General features: G+C 37.6%; 1 protein-coding gene across 1 annotated transcript; it reads left to right on the plus strand.

The window, feature by feature from the left end:
- Positions 1-800: 800 nt before the first annotated feature.
- LOC104105407 (large ribosomal subunit protein eL20z-like) lies at positions 801-4,138 on the plus strand. The gene is made up of 4 exons (XM_009613696.4): positions 801-1,188; positions 2,026-2,107; positions 3,414-3,528; positions 3,851-4,138. Exons 1-4 carry the CDS (start codon positions 951-953, stop codon positions 3,896-3,898), a joined length of 483 nt encoding a protein of 160 aa, XP_009611991.1. The 5' UTR covers positions 801-950; the 3' UTR covers positions 3,899-4,138.
- The last annotated feature ends 17,837 nt before the right edge of the window (positions 4,139-21,975 follow it).

Raw genomic sequence — 21,975 nt, forward strand, 5'->3', positions numbered from 1 at the left:
ATATTGTGGATGCTCGGAGTAAAATGAGTTGTGACAAAGCTAGAAATAACAGTATATTGCCTTTTGATATATGTTACAATGTGTGTTTATAAATTACTAAGTTCCCTTTATATATTAAGGGAGATCTACCTTTTAAGACATTATTTTATAAGAAACATAAGTCCTTGATTTTGAAGACCGTTGGCTCATGTTTTGACTAATTCCGTGATTTCTACTATAATAATTGGTTAATGGTGAGAATTACGGATCCCTGTCGGATGAGTTGGCAAAGTTTTTCTTCGAGACCATTAGAAACAGGACCGGTTATGCCTTCGATAAACTCGAAGGCAAATCTGATGGTCTCGATGGCTGGTTTTGACGATTCTTTTGAGTCCGACAATATCATATTCCGATCTTGGCTGACCATGCTGGACATCAGATCGAACTTCGAACTTCGATATCGAGCTCGATTTTACCCGTATACAACATTAAGTGTCAATTAGAGCAACAAATGAATTCAAAAGTTGAGATAATTATAAAGTAAAATGACTTTTGCCCAAATATAAAGAACGATCTGTTTTCATCAACAATATTTTTGAACACCCAAAAATTCTACTTTTGCTATCTGCTAGGTCTTTTATTTTCTACATTGCCTACACTTATCCAAACGTGCTGATAAAAATACACTTATCTAAATGTGACTTTCTTGTTTCCTTTTTCTCTTTTTATTATTATATTATTCGAGATGGAATTGCACATGTGCACGTGGAGGGTCATGATTAGTCAATTATTACACCAGTACAGACGAATACCAGGTCACCAAGTAAGCAAGCAAAACACAGATATCAATCCAAATTCCAAAGTCAAAACATGTTCCTCCTTTTTCCCTTGTAGAAATTTCCACTACTAGAAGTTCAACTTCTACTTTCTTGAAAACTCCGACAGCTAATTTCTGAATTCAATCATTGGAAATGAGTGAAGACAGCAAGGACAGTCATCACCATCACCACCACTTCCTACCCCACCACCACCACCACCACCGTGAAGGAGACCAACCACCGCCTCCTCCCCCTGAATATGGAACTTTTCAAGCACCTTCCAATTACCCACCGCCTCAACCGGTGATCGGTTTTCCTCAGCCAGTCCCTCCGCCGGGCGCCACCGCATCATCACCTGAATATTATGCTCATGGTTATCAGGCTGTTCCAGGTTCTTCTTCCACACCTCCTCACTCTATGTTCCTTTACTGTGGCCATTTCCTTAAATTACTTCATTTTCATGATTTTTTAGGTGGTTTGACTTTATGATGTCGATAAGAATCTTGCAGTAGATTGCTAACATAATGAAATTATGATCAATTCTTATAGAATCTGAATATATACAGATGGCAGATCCATGATTTAAACTTTAGTTCAGGATTCTAGCACTACACGTTTGATTTGGGTTTGAATCTGTAATTTTTTTTACTTATTAATAGTGTCTGAACCAAAACTACTAGGTTCGGATGAACCCGTAATATATACACTACATCCACCACAGAATATATAGAGGATTGATTTCTTAAACCCAACTAGTTTGGGATTGGGAGGTAACTGATTGATTGATTGATTGGCTGGAGCGATTCATCCCTGCATTACAACTGCTGAAATTGTTATAACCTGTTACGAGGGATAAGTCTTGCAGGATTGTAACTTTGTTAGTATATTTTTAAGGTATTGCAGATATAATTAAGTAAATAAAAAAGTATCCTCTCTGATAGCTGAAGCTTTTAAATGAGATGGTCGCACACTTCAACATAAGGCACTCTTGGACTATTGTTGACTTTATCATTTAAGCAAAGAATCAGTTGTATTGAAACATTCAGAAGGCTCTGTGAGACTATTATACTTTTAAGGCGATGTGAGACTGCATTGCAAGAGTGTTAACTTTTAAATCACTGTGTGACTATAGTGAGTTCTGTCATTTGGATCATTACTATTATTGGTTTATCAGAAGTTCTGAACTATGGTCACTTAAAATTTTATGCTACTTTTCTTGATATTTTAGGTTATATTGCTCCTGATCCTGAGGGAAGACCTGAAAGAGAGCATCGTCTTCCTTGCTGCGGTATTGGTCTTGGCTGGTTCTTGTAAGTTCCCAGTTAATTTTTTCTCTTGCAAATCATTAACCACATTTCAGGTTGAACTGTTATTGCTTTGTGCTTTTAGCAACTTAGGGGTCGTTTTGTTACCGGGATAAGGATACTAATCCCGGGGTAGAATTTGGAATTGTAGTCTATAGACTTTCTTTTATGTGTATGGAAAGCTTAGTCATGGTATATCATTGCTATCCTTCTGCTCCAGCTTTGTATTTTCTCCTTCTGTGATCTTCTATCTCCTCAAGTTGATACACCATTTGTGTTTCTTATCTTGGTACTGTATGGTGCTCATATGTGTATGGAAAGTAAAGTCACTAATCGCTCCGACTATTCCTTGAAAACATGGTGAATATTTCGTGATGACGTCGTTTTCTCTCTCCAAGACAACATGTTCTGAGGAGAAATAAGTCCAGCTTGAAAAGAGTAATTATAACATAAGGTTGACCTATCAAATTCAGAGGCGGATATAGGATTTGAAGTTTATGGGTTCCTACCGTAATTTCAAATTAATATACATTAATAACCGGGTTCACAGTTAGATATTTATAAATATTTAGTAGATTTCTTAATAGAAATATAGCGTCTATGCAAAAGTTACTGGGTTCCCGGGAACCCAGTAACAACACTCTAGATCCGCCACTGCTATCAATTCATAGCATTTAGTGGCTCGAGGCTTCAATGATGCTTGATATACCTTTAATTTCCCCTCTGAAGTTTCTCCTTCTTCTTTCTTCTATTCCATTTATTGGTTGCAAAACCTCAAAAAATAAAAAAATAAAGTAAAATGTACCTCCATTTATTGGTTGGAAAACCTCAAAAAAAAAAAAAAAAAGTTCCTCCATTTATTGGTTGGAAAACCTCAAAGAAGAAAAAAGTAAAAAGTTCCTGCAGTATTCTTGTTTCTTTCGTTCTCTAGAAAGGAGCGTTTGACAAAACGCCTCATCCTCTAGGAAGAAGGAAATATAAAATTATTAAAGCATTTTTATACTGATATCATTCACAGTAGAGATAAAGAACAAGCCATCGGACCTATAGTTTCAGAATGATGAAAATGATACAAGAGCTTCTGTTGAACTTTGTAGTCAGATTTGGATTTCTTGATAGTTGTTATACTAGATCTATTTACGTTTAGCGAACATCGTTGAGTGGATGTTAGGATAAAGAGCTTGTCTTACTTGGTCAGTTAATTAACATAGTTTATTTTGGTCCCTATGATCCTGCAGTTTGACCTTATGTGTACTACTACTAAGGCTGTCTCACAGGATAATAATGATTAATGAGCTTTTCATTTTTGAAGGTTCATAATTGGTTTCTTTCTTGCTGGAATCCCTTGGTATCTTGCTGCTTTCGTCCTACTTTGTGCACAAATTGATCCTCGAGAGAAACCAGGATATATTACATGCACCATTGCTGTGAGTCTCTTACGCAATTGTTTCAGCTTTCGTTAAATTATTTATAAATTTGTGTCACGCTGGGTGAGCAGGTTTGATAATGGGGAATTTGATTCTTAAGCTGAAAATTGAATACACCTTTTCTATCTACTGAGGCGAAGAGGAGCATTCTTTTTCCTCTTCTTTTCTAAATCCTTGTTGATTATGATCACTATTAGAATGCATATTCTTTTGGTCTCTTGGTTCAGGGATACTTGCCTTAAAAATGTTAGCAGTGAAATGGCATGCACCTAACAATGATCTCCTTCTAGCTTAATACAATGTAATATATTGCACATTGCAGGCTGTTCTTGCTACTTTTGTCCTCATATTTGGTCTGTCGAAGACTTGACTCACGAGATGTGACTAATCTGTGTGACTAATCGGTATGCTATCTGGCTTGATTGACGTGTATTTTTTCGAATATCTTGTAAAAATTGCTTATCTTTGATTTCTTTCTGTATATGAGCGAAAGATTTGAACATTGTCATGTTCTTTTAAGATCTGCTTGTGAAGAGTGATTGTGATTTTAGTAGTGGAAAGAGTGCATTTGTAATTACTGGTAATCAAATGAATTTTATTATATATTGCATCAGAACTCTCCAGGAATAGTGAAGTTACTTGTATACCCGATGGGTAATTATATGGGATTGTTACATAAATAGCTGAGTATACATGAATTATACAGGCTATTTTTAGTTTAAATGATTAGGTGAGCGGCTATTTGAGTTAATTCTCTATATTGAGAGAAACTCTTGTCCAGAAAAAGGGGTAAAAAGAACCTATCAGTATTTAGGTAGGAGTTAATCTCTTCTACCATTGGTATTTGAGAATGTCGGTGTAATTTGATCAAAAGTGTAATTATTCAAAAAGAAAAAAAGTTGGATCGATAATGTGAAGACTGCAATCTCGACTTGGAATGATCAAACGCCCATCACGAGTCATATGGGCGACCCCACCAGGTAGAATAATTGTGACATCCCATTAAAATCGAACTTTAATATGAGATTGATCATTTCTTCTTCACATTTTTGCTCGCCTTCATTTAAATGTTAAATGAGTGTATCAAATCAATATATCAAAAAGGTTGGTCAACTTGGGTTATATAGCTAGCTCAAATCAATCCACAAAAGAATTTCGCCAAGAACATAGAAAACACAAAGATAAACAAATAATTTTGATTGTAAAAATAATGAACCTGTTCAATACATCATGTTTTAGCTACTCATTTGCATAGTTTTAAAAAAATGCAAACAAGTAGTTTTGACCTGGCCAATACAATTTATGAGTTTGAAAGTCAAAATATAAGGGATTTTTACTTTCATATACTATATATGAAACTTTATTACCCTCCCTAACTAAGTTTTAACTTAATTACATGGGCATATACAATTTACTACTTATATACAAATTAGTAATGAGTTCGAGTCACCCCAAGAGTAAGGTGGGAGTTCTTGGAGGGAAGGATGTCGAGGGTCTATTGGAAACAGCCTCTCTACCCCAGGGTAGGGATAAGGTCTGCGTACACACTACCCTCCCCAGACCCCACTAGTGGGATTATACTGGGTTGTTGTTGTTGTTGTATACAAATTAGTAATGAGTTTTCCTTTATATTAGGAATTGAATAGGGAATCAGTTATTTCTCATCCCTACCCTCTCTCCCTCTGTGCCTCTCTTTCTCTCTCCCCTGTTAGGGGTGTACAAAAAAAAAATCGATAAACCGCATCAAACCGATAATCCGAGTCAAACCGGAAAAACAAAACCGATATGGTTTGGTATTGGAAAATAAAACACAGTCGTAATTGGTTTGGTTTGGTTTTAACTAAAAAAAGTCAAACCGAAACCAAACCAACCCGATAGTACATTCATATAATTTTTAAAAATATTTTATACATATAAATATTTATTATAATATAATTTATAAATATTTTTTAAACTTTTTCATAGTTTAATCTTTTAACGTATTGTTTCAACTTTAGACTTAATATTCTTGAATGGTAAATAAATTTTATAACCCATAAATGTAGTAACTCAAACAAAATTCAAATCAATACCAATGCTAACAAAAGAAATTCAATTCAACGCTAGGAATGACAATAGTGTTGGATAATTATTTTAGTTTTACATTGGTTTATAATGAAAATGCATAACTTAGTTTATCTTTTTCTTTAGTACTTAGTTATGTAATTAATATTAGTACTTATTAGCTATATTTATTTTAGCATGACCTATATAGTATTTTTAGATTATATTGATTTTTATTATGGCTTATTAATTAACAATATTTGCTTTATGTAATTTTATTATCTTTGTTATTGAATATTTTAGTATAATGCTATGACTTATCTCATATTATTGTGTTAGTTTCTTGGAAAATATATTATATAGTTGTATCTTAATATGACTTAACATATTTTATGTTATGAAGACTTTACCGGGAAAAAACCCGAAAATTCGAAAAATCCGAGAAAAATCGAGATTGAAAAACCCGACTTTGTTGGTGTGGTGTGGTTTAAAATTTAAAAATCCGACGCCGTTGGTTTGGTTTGATAATTAAAAAATCCGAACCAACCCGACCTATTTACACCCCTACTCTCCGTCTCTCTCTCTTTCTCTCCTCCTCTGTTCTTTCCCCATTTTTTCTTCCTTCATTTTTCTATGCTTTTTATCCTCTCTTTTTTTAAGGAATTCATCAATGATTTCAATTGTTTTAATATATAGTTTTAACTTTGCAATTTTCTTTCATGTTGCACAATTGGTGTTTGAATTGAAATTATCAATCAATAAATTTTGAAGGTGTTTGACTCTCCACCATTGACAACCATTAAAAAGCTTTGAAGTTTTGAATTCGAATTTGGGTTTTCAAAAACTATTATTTGTTTGGATTGGGTGTTGTTGCAAACACTTAGGAATAATCTTTGGAGCTTATATCTCAAATTTGAGGGTATTTGGTGAAGATTATACTTGATTTTGGCTGAATTTCATATTGAAACTCGAAGAAGAAGAAGAATAGGAAGAACACGTCATACAATAGTTACGAAATTGTATTAAAGTTGTATGCAAATTGTATTATGTTTAAGTTTATATTTTTTTTTTTGAATGTTGTATGAAAGTTGAAAAATAGTTGTATAATGTATGAATCGTTGTATGAAATTTGGATTTAAGTTATTAATACTATCTTTTTACATAAAGTTGTTGATATATATCAAAATTGTATTAAGAGATAAAGTTTTGGTTGAAATTTCATAGAGGAAGAAGAACACACCACATATAAAATATATACAAATCAGATACAAAATACATACAAAAGACATATTGTATAAAATTTGTATGAAAATTGTATTTAAATTGTATGATGTTATAGATGTATTTAATTGGGTAAATATGATGTATGAAAGTTGTAGATAAGTTGTAAATAAGTTGTATATTATATAATTAGTTGTATGAAATTTATTTTTAATATGTATGTTTTTGTAGATATATCAAATTTGTATTAAATTATAGGAAATTTACTTTTTAATTTGTATGTTGTTGTACCATATATTATTTTTTCTTACTCGATTTGCATTCAGAGCACTGTAACTTGAATCTTCATTGATTACAATTCCATCGACATCGAAATCAACATATCTCCTGAAGCTATCCCAGCGACCTCTGTGTTGAAGCATAATCGCAAGTGTTGCCATTGAAATTCAATTGTTGAAACAATTTCAAACTTGAAAAAAAATTATTATCGTCAAATTTTATAGAAATCTACTATATGTTCAGAGCTGATTAATCACGCTTCGCATTCACCTGCAATCGGTGTTTTCTATAAGAATTTTATTTTTGAATTTGTTATCAGGGAGTAAACATATACCGAGGAGTTCCCAGGGATCAATTTTGTAAAGATCAACTTCAACAATAATAGCAACGAGAAGAGGAATAGAAGCAGCTTTCTTCTTGAGGTAATGAGCGGCGAATTCTTCATCTGTGGGGCGAAAACGGAAGAAGGTGCAAGTCGAGATTGCTGATGTGAGCCGCTTGATGAATCTGTACTCTACATTAACTTAGAATAAAGGATCAATTTCCTTTTATTCTATTTGACAAGAGCCAATTACTGGATTACAATAATAATATAATACTCGGAATTAATAACAAGAAGAAAAGTACAAACTTGATGAATTGGTACGAAAATTCTACTTTCAGATTTCGTATCTTTAGCAAAGAGAAATGATGTGTAGTTTGTGTTTGGTACAAAAATACAGAGAATCAACTGGAAATTACAAGCAATTAAGGCATCAGAAAAACTGGAAATTACAAGCAATTAAGGCATCAGAAAAACAAGGAGAGAGGAAGGAGAAAAAAAAAGGGGAAATGGTATAACTGAATCTATTTAAGGTATTAATAATGGATTGTATATAATTTATAACAAAAACTTATCTAGAGCGGGTAATATAGAATATTTGGACAATTTTGGTAAATAAGTTTCATATATTGTATAGGAAGGAAAAAATTCCAAATATTACCCAATTCAGCAACTTGTTATTTTCATTCTAGCCCAGAAATTGGACAAAGAATTTGCGTGAAAATAGCTTTTCGGAGTGGTAATTAAAAAATAGTCACTATTTTATTAAAACACGAAAAGTTCCAGATAGACAAGAGTGGGTTGCTCTAGTGGTGAGCACTCTCCACTTCCAACCAAGAGATTGTGAGTTTGAGTCAGGGTAGGGGTAAGGTCTGCGTACACACTACCATCCACAGACCCCACTAGTGGAATTATATTGTGTTGTTATTGTTGTTGTTGTTGTTGTACGGAAAGTCCCAGCATAATATGTTGTATTATTAAGCTCCCGCGTATAAACTTCTAGCATATTATGTTGGAACTCCAGTACGCGGAAAGTCTCAGCATAATATACTGGATTATGAAGCTCCTGCGTAGAAGCTTCGAGCATGTTATGTTGAAACTCAAGTACATTATGAAACTCCGACACATTATGCTGGAATCTCATATGTAAAAAAAATGAACTCCGGTATATTATGCTTGAATTTTTTCGGATTTTTAAGGATGTTTTTGTTCAAATTTTATCTTTACATGAAAATAATGACTAAATTTCAATTATTTTTGAAACTGTAACTTTTTCAATTACCAATTATAAATCTTGTTATTTCTGATTTTTCCCCTCCACGGTCTGCTGGTGCAAAGAAAAGTATTGTACTAACATTAATACCTTATTAGTTTAGTTCGTCTATTAGAAATTGATGACAACTTTTCAGTTATTAAAGGTCCCCTGGATTAAGGACCCGTTATGAGTTTTGCCAAAATAAATTTGGGATTTATTTGGCAAATACATGTTTGACCATAGATTTTGCTCACATTTTGACAAAATCCTAAATTTCAAATCTCAAATCCCAAAACTATCACATCACCTCAATTGATGATTTTGGGCCAAAACATTACACGGTCATTTTTTAAAATTTTTAAATATTACCCCAAACTTTTATAATTTATAAAAGAGCCCACATTTACTACGACCAACTAAATCATATTTGCTCACTTGCCTCTCATTAAACTTATTTATGTTCAGAACTATGGTTTGTGATAATGATAATGAATGGTATTGATGAAGGTTTTGTATATACAAGATAGCAAGTTTGTTTGTTTGGTACTGATGTTTGGCATATTTCGATATGTGTTGATGTTACTTTGCCCATGTTTTAACCACTTTTTGATGTTATTTAATCTTTAAAATACCCAACATGGTGTAATTATTGTGTTTGATATCATTAAGTTATGTGTGACGATTTAAGGTGTTCGGAGTGCAAAATATGAAGAAAAAGGTGGTTTAGCCAGAGGAAGAAGGGTTGGATGCGTCGCATCCAACCTAGGAAAACATCATCCTGCATGCAACCTTAGCAGTGAAGTTGGGCCATCGCGTCCGCCATCGCGTGCGAAACTGGGAAGTAGAAGAGAAGGCTGGATGCGTCGCGTCCACCATCGCATGCAAGCTGAGAAATGGAGGACAAGGTGGATGCGTCGCATCCACCTTAGCATCAATCCCTGAAGCCGAATTGGACTAGGAATAGGAGAGCTTTGGCCCACGACTTTTGTACGCAATATATAAGCCAAAAACGCCTCTTTTAGGTCATCGAACATATTGGGAAGAGGGAAAAAGCCACGACAAAGCTGTGGAGGCCGGAATTCATCAAGTTTCATCTTTCTCCCACCAAACTTAGTAATTTTTATGTTTCTTTATATGATTTGTTGTTTGGCTACCATGTCTATGTGGAGCTAAACTTCACATTCTAGGGTTGTGGTTCTTTCATGACTATTGTTATTCGGATATTGATTTTGACTTCTTGATTTATCATATTAGTTTATTTATTCAATCTTGCACTTAATTATTTAATTGCTTGATCACCAATTGAATATTATCTACGAATCTAGAATTGAACTCGAAAGTGGGAATTCTATATTGCATATAGGATTGAGTAGGGCAAGTTCTTGAACTCGGGCATCAGGGAACGGATTCGTAGTTAGGATAGACATATACCTAATTGCCTTGCTTGGTTGATTTACAGGAATTATAAATGCGTTCTTGTTGATTCTAACTCCATAGACATATAGGCGTTAGGTTAGCTTGAATAGGCGAGTAAGAACTCGACAGATTCTTATGAGCAGTAACCCTGTCAACCAATAAGCTAGATAAATTAGTCGGTCAATTCAATTGAAGAATACAATAGGATTGTTAGATAGCCCATAACCCTAGATCGTTTTCATTACATTGATATCATTAAAATCTGCTCTTTCTCTGTTCAAAGTTTATTATTTATATTTTTCTTATTTAATTAGTTTAGAATAAAATATTTTTAGATTTAATTCTTGTTTAGATAATTAAGATAGGCTAATTTAGTTAATAGCTAATCATAAGTCCTCGTGGGTTCGACATCCGACTTTTAGTCACTTTATTACTTGACGACCGCGTATACTTGCGTGAGTGTGTTTGGTCGCAACAAGTTTTTGGCGCCGTTGCCGGGGACTTAGAAATTAGCTACGTGACTAAGTTAAGCTTTTATTAGATATTTGTTTTCAAGTTTTAATTTTCAGTTTGCCTGGTTTGTGTCAACGCAGGGTTTTCTCTCGAATGCAGAGGAGTAGAAGTGCAAACAACCTCATTCCTCTTGATCCAGAAATCGAACGAACACTACATAGAGTGAGAAGGGAACACGAAGCTAGAACGAGAATAGAAAGAGATTTGGACATCGCAGTCCAACCACAGCCAATAGATATGGCAGGCAATGAAGAGCGTCCGGTAATTGAAGCCGCAAGGCCCAATCTTGCGAATATGACTCAGGCTATTGTGAAGCCTGATATCACTGGGCATTTTGAACTCAAACAGTACATGGTACAGCTGATTCAGTCCACAGGACAATATGTGGGTCTATCTCATGAGGACCCGCAGAGGCATATTCAGAACTTCTTGGAAATCACGGACACTTACAATTATCCGAACGTCTCCAAGGACTATGTCAGGCTGACACTATTCCCTTTTTCACTGTTGGGGGAAGCTAAAGAATGGTTGCAAAAGGAGCCCGCGAACTCTATCCACACTTGGGATGATCTAGCAAGGAAATTCCTGATCAAGTTTTTCCCAACTAAGAAGACAAAGTCGTTGAGGAGCCAAATTCTTGGGTTCCAACAACGGGATGGCGAGACACTTCGTCAAGCTTGGGAAAGATACAAGAAGCTACTCAGAGACTGCCCGCATCATTGTCAAACTGATGAGGTATTGGGTCACACTTTTGTTGATGGGTTAGATGAAGCATCAAAGATGAATCTTGACTCAGCTTGTGGGGGTAGTTGCATGGCAAGACCGTATAGTGAAATACAACTCTTGCTAAATAATTTCACTGCTAATGACCATAATTGGCAAGGAGAGGGTGATTCACGAAGGGGAATTAAACAGAAGGCCGCCGGTTTGATTGAGCTTGATGACTTTTCCGCCATGAGAGCCGATATAGCAAAATTGGCAAATCAGATGAATAGAATGACAACACAACAAATGCAACATGTACAGCAGATGTCTATTTGTTGCGAACTATGCGGAGACAGTCATATGATTGACATGTGCCCCACGAATCCTGAATCTATATACTATGTGGGGCAACAAAACAGAGGTCCTATGAATCAACATGCGCAATATGGGAACACTTACAACCCAAACTGGAGGAATCATCCTAACTTCTCATGGGGCGGAAGTCAACAGAATCAGTATAGGCCTCAAGGGAATTTTACTCAACCTCAGAAGCCACCCCAACAAATGGAAGAAAGTACGAATGACTTGCTGAAAAAGTTGTTACTAGACAATCAACAGCTCAGGACCGATTTCAGAAATCTTGAGAGGCAAATGGGGCAGTTAGCAGCAAACCAAAATACTAGACCTACAGGCTCACTTCCCAGTGATACAGAGAAGAACCCTCAAATTAATGCAGTTACACTTAGAAACGGGAGGGAACTAGAGGAAGTGCCAAGGAAGATAAAAGAAAAACCTATACCTGGGGGGGAGTTGACACCTAAGGCAACACAAGAGTCAAAGGAAGATGATGTAAGTTCAGAGCGAATGGAGGTTACAAGGCCACCACCACCTTTCCCCCAAAGATTGCAGAAAAGGAATGACGATCGCATGTTCAACAAATTTCTCTCCATGTTGAGTCAGGTTCAATTAAATATTCCATTAGTGGATGTACTTCGTGAAATTCCAAAGTACGCTAAGTACATAAAAGACATAGTGGCTCATAAGAGGAAATTGACTGAGTTCGAGACGGTTGCACTTACTGAGGAGTGCACATCAAGGGTCCAAAACAAGCTTCCCCAAAAGCTTAAGGACCCTGGCAGCTTCACCATTCCAGTACAAATCGGTAATATTAACGTGGGACGTGCTCTGTGTGATTTGGGTGCAAGCATAAATCTGATGCCGTTATCCTTGTTTAAGCAATTAGGTCTGGGAGCTCCGAGACCAACCACCGTGATGTTGCAATTAGCTGATAGGTCCATAGCCTACCCCGAAGGAGTGATTGAAGATGTGCTGCTGCAAATTGGAAAATTCATCTTCCCAGCTGACTTCATTATTCTAGACTTCGAGGCTGATGAACAAGTTCCAATCATATTGGGACGACCTCTCTTGGCTACTGGCGATGCAATAATTAAAGTGAGAGAAGGGAAAATGATTATGAGAGTGGACAACGAGGAGGCAGTCTTCAATGTCTACAAAGCAATCCAACTCCCCCGCCACTATGAGGAGCTCTCTATGATATCTGTGGTGGAGGTGGATGAGAAACTTCTTAACACGAGTGTATATCTAGGCGACTGTTTAGAAAAAGCAATCATGATGTTTGATAGCTTGGAGATGGATGATGAGGTTGAGGAGATGAAGGGAATCCTAGATACATCATGTGGTTACATGCAAGGAATAATCCCGTTTGAGCCCCTGAATAGGCCAAGTGGCCCCCACCAAAGCCGTCAATTGAAAAAGCTCCAAATTTGGAACTTAAACCCCTACCCCCTCACCTTCAATATGCTTATTTGGGAAGTTCTGACACTTTACCTGTTATTATTTCTTCTCACTTGTCTAAATTACAGGAAGAAAAGCTATTAAGGGTGCTACGTGAGCACAAGCGAGCAATTGGGTGGACAATGTCTGACATTAAAGGCATTAGTCCAGCTTTCTGCATGCACAAAATCCTCATGGAGGACGGACACAAGCCAAGTGTAGAACACCAACGCCGACTAAATCCAATCATGAAAGAAGTGGTAAGGAAAGAAGTGATTAAGTGGCTTGATGCAGGTATTGTATTTCCAATCTCTGATAGTAAATGGGTAAGCCCCGTTCAATGTGTGCCGAAGAAAGGGGGGATAACCGTAGTAGTTAATGAAAATAATGACTTAATTCCTACAAGAACTGTAACTGGATGGAGAATTTGCATAGATTACAGAAAACTGAACAATGCCACCCGGAAAGACCACTTTCCCCTTCCTTTTATTGACCAAATGCTTGATAGATTAGCTGGCCAGGAATACTACTGTTTCCTGGACGGTTATTCGGGGTATAATCAGATTGCTATAGCCCCAGAAGACCAAGAGAAAACTACATTTACATGTCCTTATGGCACGTATGCGTTCAAGAGAATGCCCTTCGGTCTTTGTAATGCACCTGCGACTTTTCAAAGGTGTATGATGGCTATTTTCACTGACATGGTTGAAAGATATGTAGAAGTATTCATGGACGATTTTTCTGTGTTTGGATGTTCTTTTGATAGTTGTTTGATGAACCTTGATAAAGTGCTAGCTAGGTGTGAAGAGACGAACTTGGTGCTAAACTGGGAAAAGTGCCATTTCATGGTACGTGAAGGTATAGTTTTGGGGCACAAGGTTTCAAAAGATGGTCTACAGGTGGATAAAGCAAAGGTGGAGACGATCGAAAAATTGCCCCCGCCGACATCCATCAAAGGCATTCGCAGTTTCTTGGGTCATGCAGGTTTTTATCGTCGTTTCATTAAAGATTTTTCGAAAATTTCTTCCCCTTTGTGCAGGCTTCTAGAGAAAGACGTTACCTTCAAGTTTGATAATGCATGTCTGAAAGCATTTGAGGAGCTGAAGGGAAGATTGGTGACTGCACCAATTATCATTGGCCCCGATTGGGCACAACCATTTGAGTTGATGTGCGATGCAAGTGACATAGCAATTGGAGCGGTGTTGGGGCAAAGGAGGGATAAAATCTTTCACTCCATTTATTATGCAAGCAAAACTATGAATCCAGCTCAGATAAATTATACAGTGACTGAAAAGGAGTTGCTTGCAGTGGTGTGGGCGTTTGACAAGTTCAGATCCTATCTAGTGGGAACCAAAGTCATCGTCTACACAGATCATTCAGCTATCAGATACCTATTTGAAAAGAAAGACGCCAAGCCGAGGCTGATTCGTTGGGTCCTCCTCTTGCAAGAATTTGACTTAGAGATCCGAGATCGAAAAGGGACAGAAAATCAAGTGGCCGATCATTTGTCCAGATTAGAGAGCCGGAACCATGTAGCTGAAGGAGGGTCAATTAAAGAAACATTTTCGGATGAGCAAATATTAGCAATCACCTCAGGTGAAGCCCCATGGTATGCAGATTATGTGAATTTTATCGCAAGTGGGGTAACGCCACTAGAATGGACAGCTGACAATAGAAGAAGATTCCTACATGATGTAAGGTTCTACGTGTGGGATGAGCCATTCCTATATAGGCAGTGTGCAGATCAGTTGGTGAGAAGGTGTGTTCCTGAGGAAGAGATGAAGGCTATACTACATGACTGCCATGCGTCACCATATGGAGGTCATCACGGCGGGGATAGAACCGCCCAAAAAGTGCTACAATCAGGTTTTTATTGGCCAAAATTGTTTAAGGATGCACATGCCTTCGTTAAAAATTGTGATAGATGCCAAAGAACTGGAACTATCACGAGGAAGCACGAGATGCCCTTGCAAAATATACTGGCGGTAGAACTTTTTGATGTTTGGGGGATTGATTTTATGGGACCATTCCCATATTCTAACGGACACAGATACATCTTGGTGGCGGTCGACTATGTTTCTAAGTGGGTAGAGGCCATAGCTCTTCCTACTAACGACGCAAAAGTTGTGGTAGGCTTTGTAAAGAAGCACATCTTCACACGTTTTGGGACCCCAAGAGTGTTGATAAGCGACGGGGGAACTCACTTTTGTAACAAACTGCTGAATAATATTCTTGCAAAATACGGAGTCAAGCACAAAGTTTCCACTGCCTATCATCCCCAAACGAGTGGTCAAGTAGAAGTTTCCAACAGAGAGGTCAAGCAGATTTTGGAAAAGACAGTAAGTATGAATAGAAAGGACTGGGCCGGGAAGCTGGATGACGCATTATGGGCATATCGCACTGCGTACAAGACCCCAATAGGCACTTCTCCGTACAGGTTGGTTTATGGGAAGGCCTGCCATCTGCCCGTCGAGCTTGAACACAAAGCATATTGGGCGATTAAAAAGCTAAATATGGAGATGGACTTGGCCGGTGAGAAGAGATTGCTACAACTCAACGAGCTTGATGAGTTTCGATTGCATGCGTATGAAAATGCCAAATTGTATAAAGAGAAGACCAAAAGATGGCATGATAAGCATATCCAACATCGTGAGTTTGAACCAGGTCAAGAAATTCTACTGTTTAATTCAAGGCTAAAGCTTTTTCCAGGAAAGCTTAAATCTCGATGGTCGGGTCCGTTTGAAGTGGTTAGTGTGAAACCTCATGGTGCGATAGAATTGTGTGATAAGGGGTCCAATACGACATTCTTGGTAAATGGCCAAAGAGTAAAACACTATTGGGGTGGTGACATTGCACGTCACAAGACCACAATGGATTTAGTGGAGGCATGAAGAACATGTTGCGTCATGCCGCGACGTTAAATCAGGCGCTTCTTGGGAGGCCACCCAAGTTAGTTAGTTTATTTTTATTTTATTTTTAAATTTTTTTTCTTTCTTTTCGTAGGACATAGATCTTATTCAAAAAAAAAAAAAAAAAAAAATTTGACGGGCCAATTGCTCAAGGCAGTGAAGTCTGCCTATTGCGCCCGTATCGCGTCCGAAAATTTTTGAAGGAAGACAAGGGGATGCGTCGCGTCAAAGCTCGCACGCACAGGTAAGTAATATATATTTTAACACATCTTAAGATAACCTATTCGAAAAAAACGTTTCTTGCGACGCATCCACTCGTCTCGTTTTGGCGACGCCTACGAACGCAGAACAGAATTCTCTCATCGAAATTGTAACGCAATAAGCTCAAACGCGACAGGTACGCATCATCCTCTTCGTTCTTCCGTTGGCTTCTCTCCTAATTCGTCTCTCCTCCCTCCTTCAATGGTAGCAACAAGTAGGTTTTGCAATTTCAAGATTTTTAGGGCTGTCGTTCTTGGTAGTTGTAATGGTTGCGAGATGATAAACTATAATTCCCTTCATCTCGTCCAATTTTGGGAGGGTAGTGGCATTGCTCAACTGATAGAATGAACTAGGCACACTTGTTGCATACCACATGTTCGACGAATTGTCCCTGAGAAAAATTTAGGCGTCGGTGAAGTCTGAGTAACCGAGCAACATTGGTGTATGCTTGAGAATAAGTGTGGGGTCGAGTGAGGGGCTATGTGAAATTGAATTTTTGAAGAGAGTTATCACATACTTGCTGAAAGTCATGAGCTACAATTCCATGAAGAGTGAATGGCATGACTTTACGAATAAATTGAAGTCTGCAAGCTGTTGCAATTGCTTTCAAGCTGAACTTCGCTGTTTCATCTGCTAATTGTTGAATTCTTTGCATTGCAGGTACTTAGATTCGTAAAATGACAGCAGCGAGTAAACCATCCAAGCAACAAGACAAAGATGGTAACAAGCAACCGCCCAAAAAGCCTACCGGAAGGGCAGCGGGCGGTCCAAATCCACAGAAAAAAAGGAAGCGGACGGAGAAGGAAATGGAACTGCTGCCTAGGCAGTTAAGTGATGATTCAGAGCAAGAGGAGGAGGAAACATTGGTCAGGAGGACAGTGAAGAAGGGTATTACACCAAGCAAAGGAATAGAGATACGAGAGCCTGTGACATACCAAAGAAAAGCTTCGAGAATGAGTGCTCCAACTGATAAAGGGAAGGAGAAGATTACTACAGAATCTGAATCCGATTCCGATTCGGACAATGACCACCTACAGATCAACATGAGTGATGAAGACGAGGGTGAACCCATAGACCGAGTTGATTGGGAGAAATACTTTGTTAATGAGAAGGCATTCCGAGCCTATAAGAAGATACTGGTTTCAAAGAAGTATATTCCGGAAAAGCCGATAAACATCGGACCTCTTAAGACAAAGTACTCAGAGTTTCTCAAGTCAATTCGAGAGGTGCAAAAATGGGGACCCATTCTGAAAGGTCATGGCAAAGCCAACCTCACCATTGTTAGAGAGCTCTACGCCAATTGGCGTCACGCAAGGGGAAACATTGTGCGAGTAAGAGGGGTAGATATTAATGTGTCAGCTGAAGCTCTGAATAACTTCTTAAGGGTGCCACACACACTCACAGACAGGTTTGACGCCATATGCAAAACACCAGATTATGCACACATTAAGTCTGTCCTATGCCCTACCAGGAAGGATGCAGAATGGAAGCATGGGAGTATGGAGTACCACTCTATAGCAAAGGAATTCATGAGTGCGTTAGCACGTGTGGCTCTAAATTTCATTTGTAACCGACTGCTGCCATGCCAACATAAAACTGATGTCCCTCGTTACCGCGCACTCGTATTATATGCTTTATTAGAGGGGATACCACTCAACTTCGGAGCCATCATGCATGATCAAATGCAGCGAACCAGGATGAATTACAAGTGGAGGCTGTTCTTTGCTAATACCCTAACGGCTTTTTTAACAGAGAGGGGAGTACTATGGGACAAGGAGAATGACGACATTGAGGCTAAAGCTCCAGGACCATATGATGTCACTCATGTTCTAGAGCCGAACAAGGGAAGGTCTTCTAAGCTCACCATCCAACAATTATTTGAGCATATGCAAGCAGATATGCAAGAGAACAGGGCTGAGCTGATAGCGACTCGTGTCGAGTTGAGTGCCACCAGGGATGAGTTGAGACAGACTCGTGCGGATCTAAGCCGAGTTCAGACCGAGCAGGCCACGATGATGAAGGAGATATCATTACTCCTCAGAGCTCTGGTTCAATGTGCAGGTACAGACATCTCCCAGCTGATTGCATCATCCACTGCCGGACCATCCACTCCTGTTCCTCCCATAGTCACCGAGGCTCCACTCAACAGGCCTATTGAGGTCGCTGTAACACCTGATACAGAATCCGCACCAGTTGTTGATGATAGGAATGCTATGGATGCAGATGCTCCTCCACAGACTGCGGATGAGCCCTCCACCTTGACTTGAGGGAGTTCTTCTCACCCTACTTTACCTTGTTTGTGTGCGTTGGGGACAACGCACAGTCCTAAGTGTGGGGTGGGGGTGATTTATGTTTGATGTATGGATGAATGTACTAATATATTCACTGGATTAATGGCATAAAATAGCAGTAAATTCATCTATATGGAGTAACTATCAGTTTATCTATCAGTTTATCATTATTTAAAAATATATATATATATATATATATATATATATATATATATATATATATATATATATATATATATATATATATATATATATATATATAGTATCTTTGTAGATAGTAATAATCCCCTGTGGTTTTTCTTTGTGCATCGGTTCTTTTCCATGGGATGTAGTTTGAACCGGGTAATTTTGTTTTCTTTTTAGAGTAGAGTAGGAATGTAGGGAATAAAAGGAGGAAGAATGATGAACCTAGGTGACCTTGACTTGGTTGATACTGGCATATTTAAGCTTTTACATATGTAATATCTTCCCTTCTCACTCTGAAATTATTGATGATGCCGTGTTAAAACGGATAGCATGTTTTGTGGCACCTATTTCTCATTTTCTTGACTTGTGTTCACTTTGCGCTTAATGCTTAATATCTCGTTGCTCCGTGAATACTTGCATTGTTTGAGAGTCGGAATGTGACCGTCCTTAGCGAGTCATGTGCCATGTGTGGTGAGGTTTTTGTGTAGTCCATGTAGTGTACTTGTGTCTAGAACTTGCCCGGTATGTGAGTTGAAGCGAAATTTTAGGTGATGCTCGGTTTGAAAAATGATTTTAGGCTTTCTTTGATCTTTTTGAGCTTATTGCTTATCACAAATAAAATCTATCCCTAGTTAAACCTTTTGAGCCTGTAGACCTTTTATTTGGTACCCACATTACAAGCCTATACCCTTTTTATTCTTAATTGACATTGTTTTGATCCTTTTACCTCTTAAAGCACTTTAAGTGTTAGATGAGCGCTAAAAGAAGTAAGAAGGGACTAAGTGTGGGGTGACTTTTGAGTGGAACCAATGAAAGAAAGAAGGGTGCACTTATTTTGTAAAATAATACACCACTAGCGGAAATTGAAAGAAAGAAAAATATAAATGAATAAATTGTTGTCTTGTTCTTGCTAGTGGGTATGAATTAAAGTAGTGCTTAAAGAAAAAGGGACTGTTTTGGGGGTGATATTGTTTGTGAAATTGAAGTGGGGTTGAAGAAAAAAAATGCTTAAAGTAATTTTGTGATGTATTAAAGTGCTTAGGAGGGTGAGTCACTATTCCTTAAATATATCCTACCCGTCCCTTAGCCCACATTACAACCATGAAAAAGTCCTAATTGATTTTAGATCGAGCGAGCTTACATTAGTAGAGATTTACATTAAGGGCAAGCCTATGGTACCAACTGCATGCATGTGACTTCTTTTGTGAGAGTGAGCGATTTTCTTTGTGAGCATGAGATTCGAATGTGTGGATTGATTCTACTCTCTTTGCTTTTGTTGTGAGGGCACATGGTTTCACGAGGGATAGGTAACGTTACTAGACTTCTCTATGATGTTGGTTGTTCAAGCCATGAGTGCATTGTGACATTGAGTCGGTTTTTGAGGTTAGGATTGTTGTGAGCATGTTGTCTTTGTTCGAATATGTTTAAAGAAGGGCATAAGAAAAGGGAAGTGTGTTGATGCATAGTCTAGAGCCTAATTGTAGCAAATAACCATGGTCATAGATGTAGTGTGCTTTGAATGATAAGAGCTTAATTTTATTTTGTTTACTATAGTGATGGTTTGTTCGAGGACGAACAAAGGTTCAAGTGTGGGGTACTGATGTTTGGCATATTTCGATATGTGTTGATGTTACTTTGCCCATGTTTTAACCACTTTTTGATGTTATTTAATCTTTAAAACACCCAACATGGTGTAATTATTGTGTTTGATATCATTAAGTTATGTGTGACGATTTAAGGTATTCGGAGTGCAAAATATGAAGAAAAAGGTGGTTTAGCCAGAGGAAGAAGGGTTGGATGCGTCGCATCCAACCTAGGAAAACATCATCCTGCATGCAACCTTAGCAGTGAAGTTGGGCCATCGCGTCCGCCATCGCGTGCGAAACTGGGAAGTAGAAGAGAAGGCTGGATGCGTCGCGTCCACCATCGCATGCAAGCTGAGAAATGGAGGACAAGGTGGATGCGTCGCATCCACCTTAGCATCAATCCCTGAAGCCGAATTGGACTAGGAATAGGAGAGCTTTGGCCCACGACTTTTGTACGCAATATATAAGCCAAAAACGCCTCTTTTAGGTCATCGAACATATTGGGAAGAGGGAAAAAGCCACGACAAAGCTGTGGAGGCCGGAATTCATCAAGTTTCATCTTTCTCCCACCAAACTTAGTAATTTTTATGTTTCTTTATATGATTTGTTGTTTGGCTACCATGTCTATGTGGAGCTAAACTTCACGTTCTAGGGTTGTGGTTCTTTCATGACTATTGTTATTCGGATATTGATTTTGACTTCTTGATTTATCATATTAGTTTATTTATTCAATCTTGCACTTAATTATTTAATTGCTTGATCACCAATTGAATATTATCTACGAATCTAGAATTGAACTCGAAAGTGGAAATTCTATATTGCATATAGGATTGAGTAGGGCAAGTTCTTGAACTCGGGCATCGGGGAACGGATTCGTAGTTAGGATAGACATATACCTAATTGCCTTGCTTGGTTGATTTACAGGAATTATAAATGCGTTCTTGTTGATTCTAACTCCATAGACATATAGGCGTTAGGTTAGCTTGAATAGGCGAGTAAGAACTCGACAGATTCTTATGAGCAGTAACCCTGTCAACCAATAAGCTAGATAAATTAGTCGGTCAATTCAATTGAAGAATACAATAGGATTGTTAGATAGCCCATAACCCTAGATCGTTTTCATTACATTGATATCATTAAAATCTGCTCTTTCTCTGTTCAAAGTTTATTATTTATATTTTTCTTATTTAATTAGTTTAGAATAAAATATTTTTAGATTTAATTCTTGTTTAGATAATTAAGATAGGCTAATTTAGTTAATAGCTAATCATAAGTCCTCGTGGGTTCGACATCCGACTTTTAGTCACTTTATTACTTGACGACCGCGTATACTTGCGTGAGTGTGTTTGGTCGCAACAAGTTTTTGTTCTCACTCTATGTAGTGTTCAAATAAAAAGTGAAGTTTGGGTATTTGTGATAGTTTTTAGAACTTGTGGGTATAAGTCATGTTTCATGTTTTTTCAAATAAAAAGTGAAATATGTTTTGAAAAATCATGTCCAAACACATTTTCATCTTCAAACCAAACTTCACCCAAATCAGATTTTTCAAAACAAATTTGGGAATCTATGGCCAAACGCTAGCTAATTCTCTGCATTAAATCTGACTAGATTTATTTCAGTTTTAAAATAAAAGTTTCATATTCTGAAATTATATGAAAAGAATGAG

The sequence above is a fragment of the Nicotiana tomentosiformis genome, chromosome 6 (genome assembly GCF_000390325.3).
Source record: "Nicotiana tomentosiformis chromosome 6, ASM39032v3, whole genome shotgun sequence".
In the NCBI taxonomy this organism is placed as follows: Eukaryota; Viridiplantae; Streptophyta; class Magnoliopsida; order Solanales; family Solanaceae; genus Nicotiana; species Nicotiana tomentosiformis.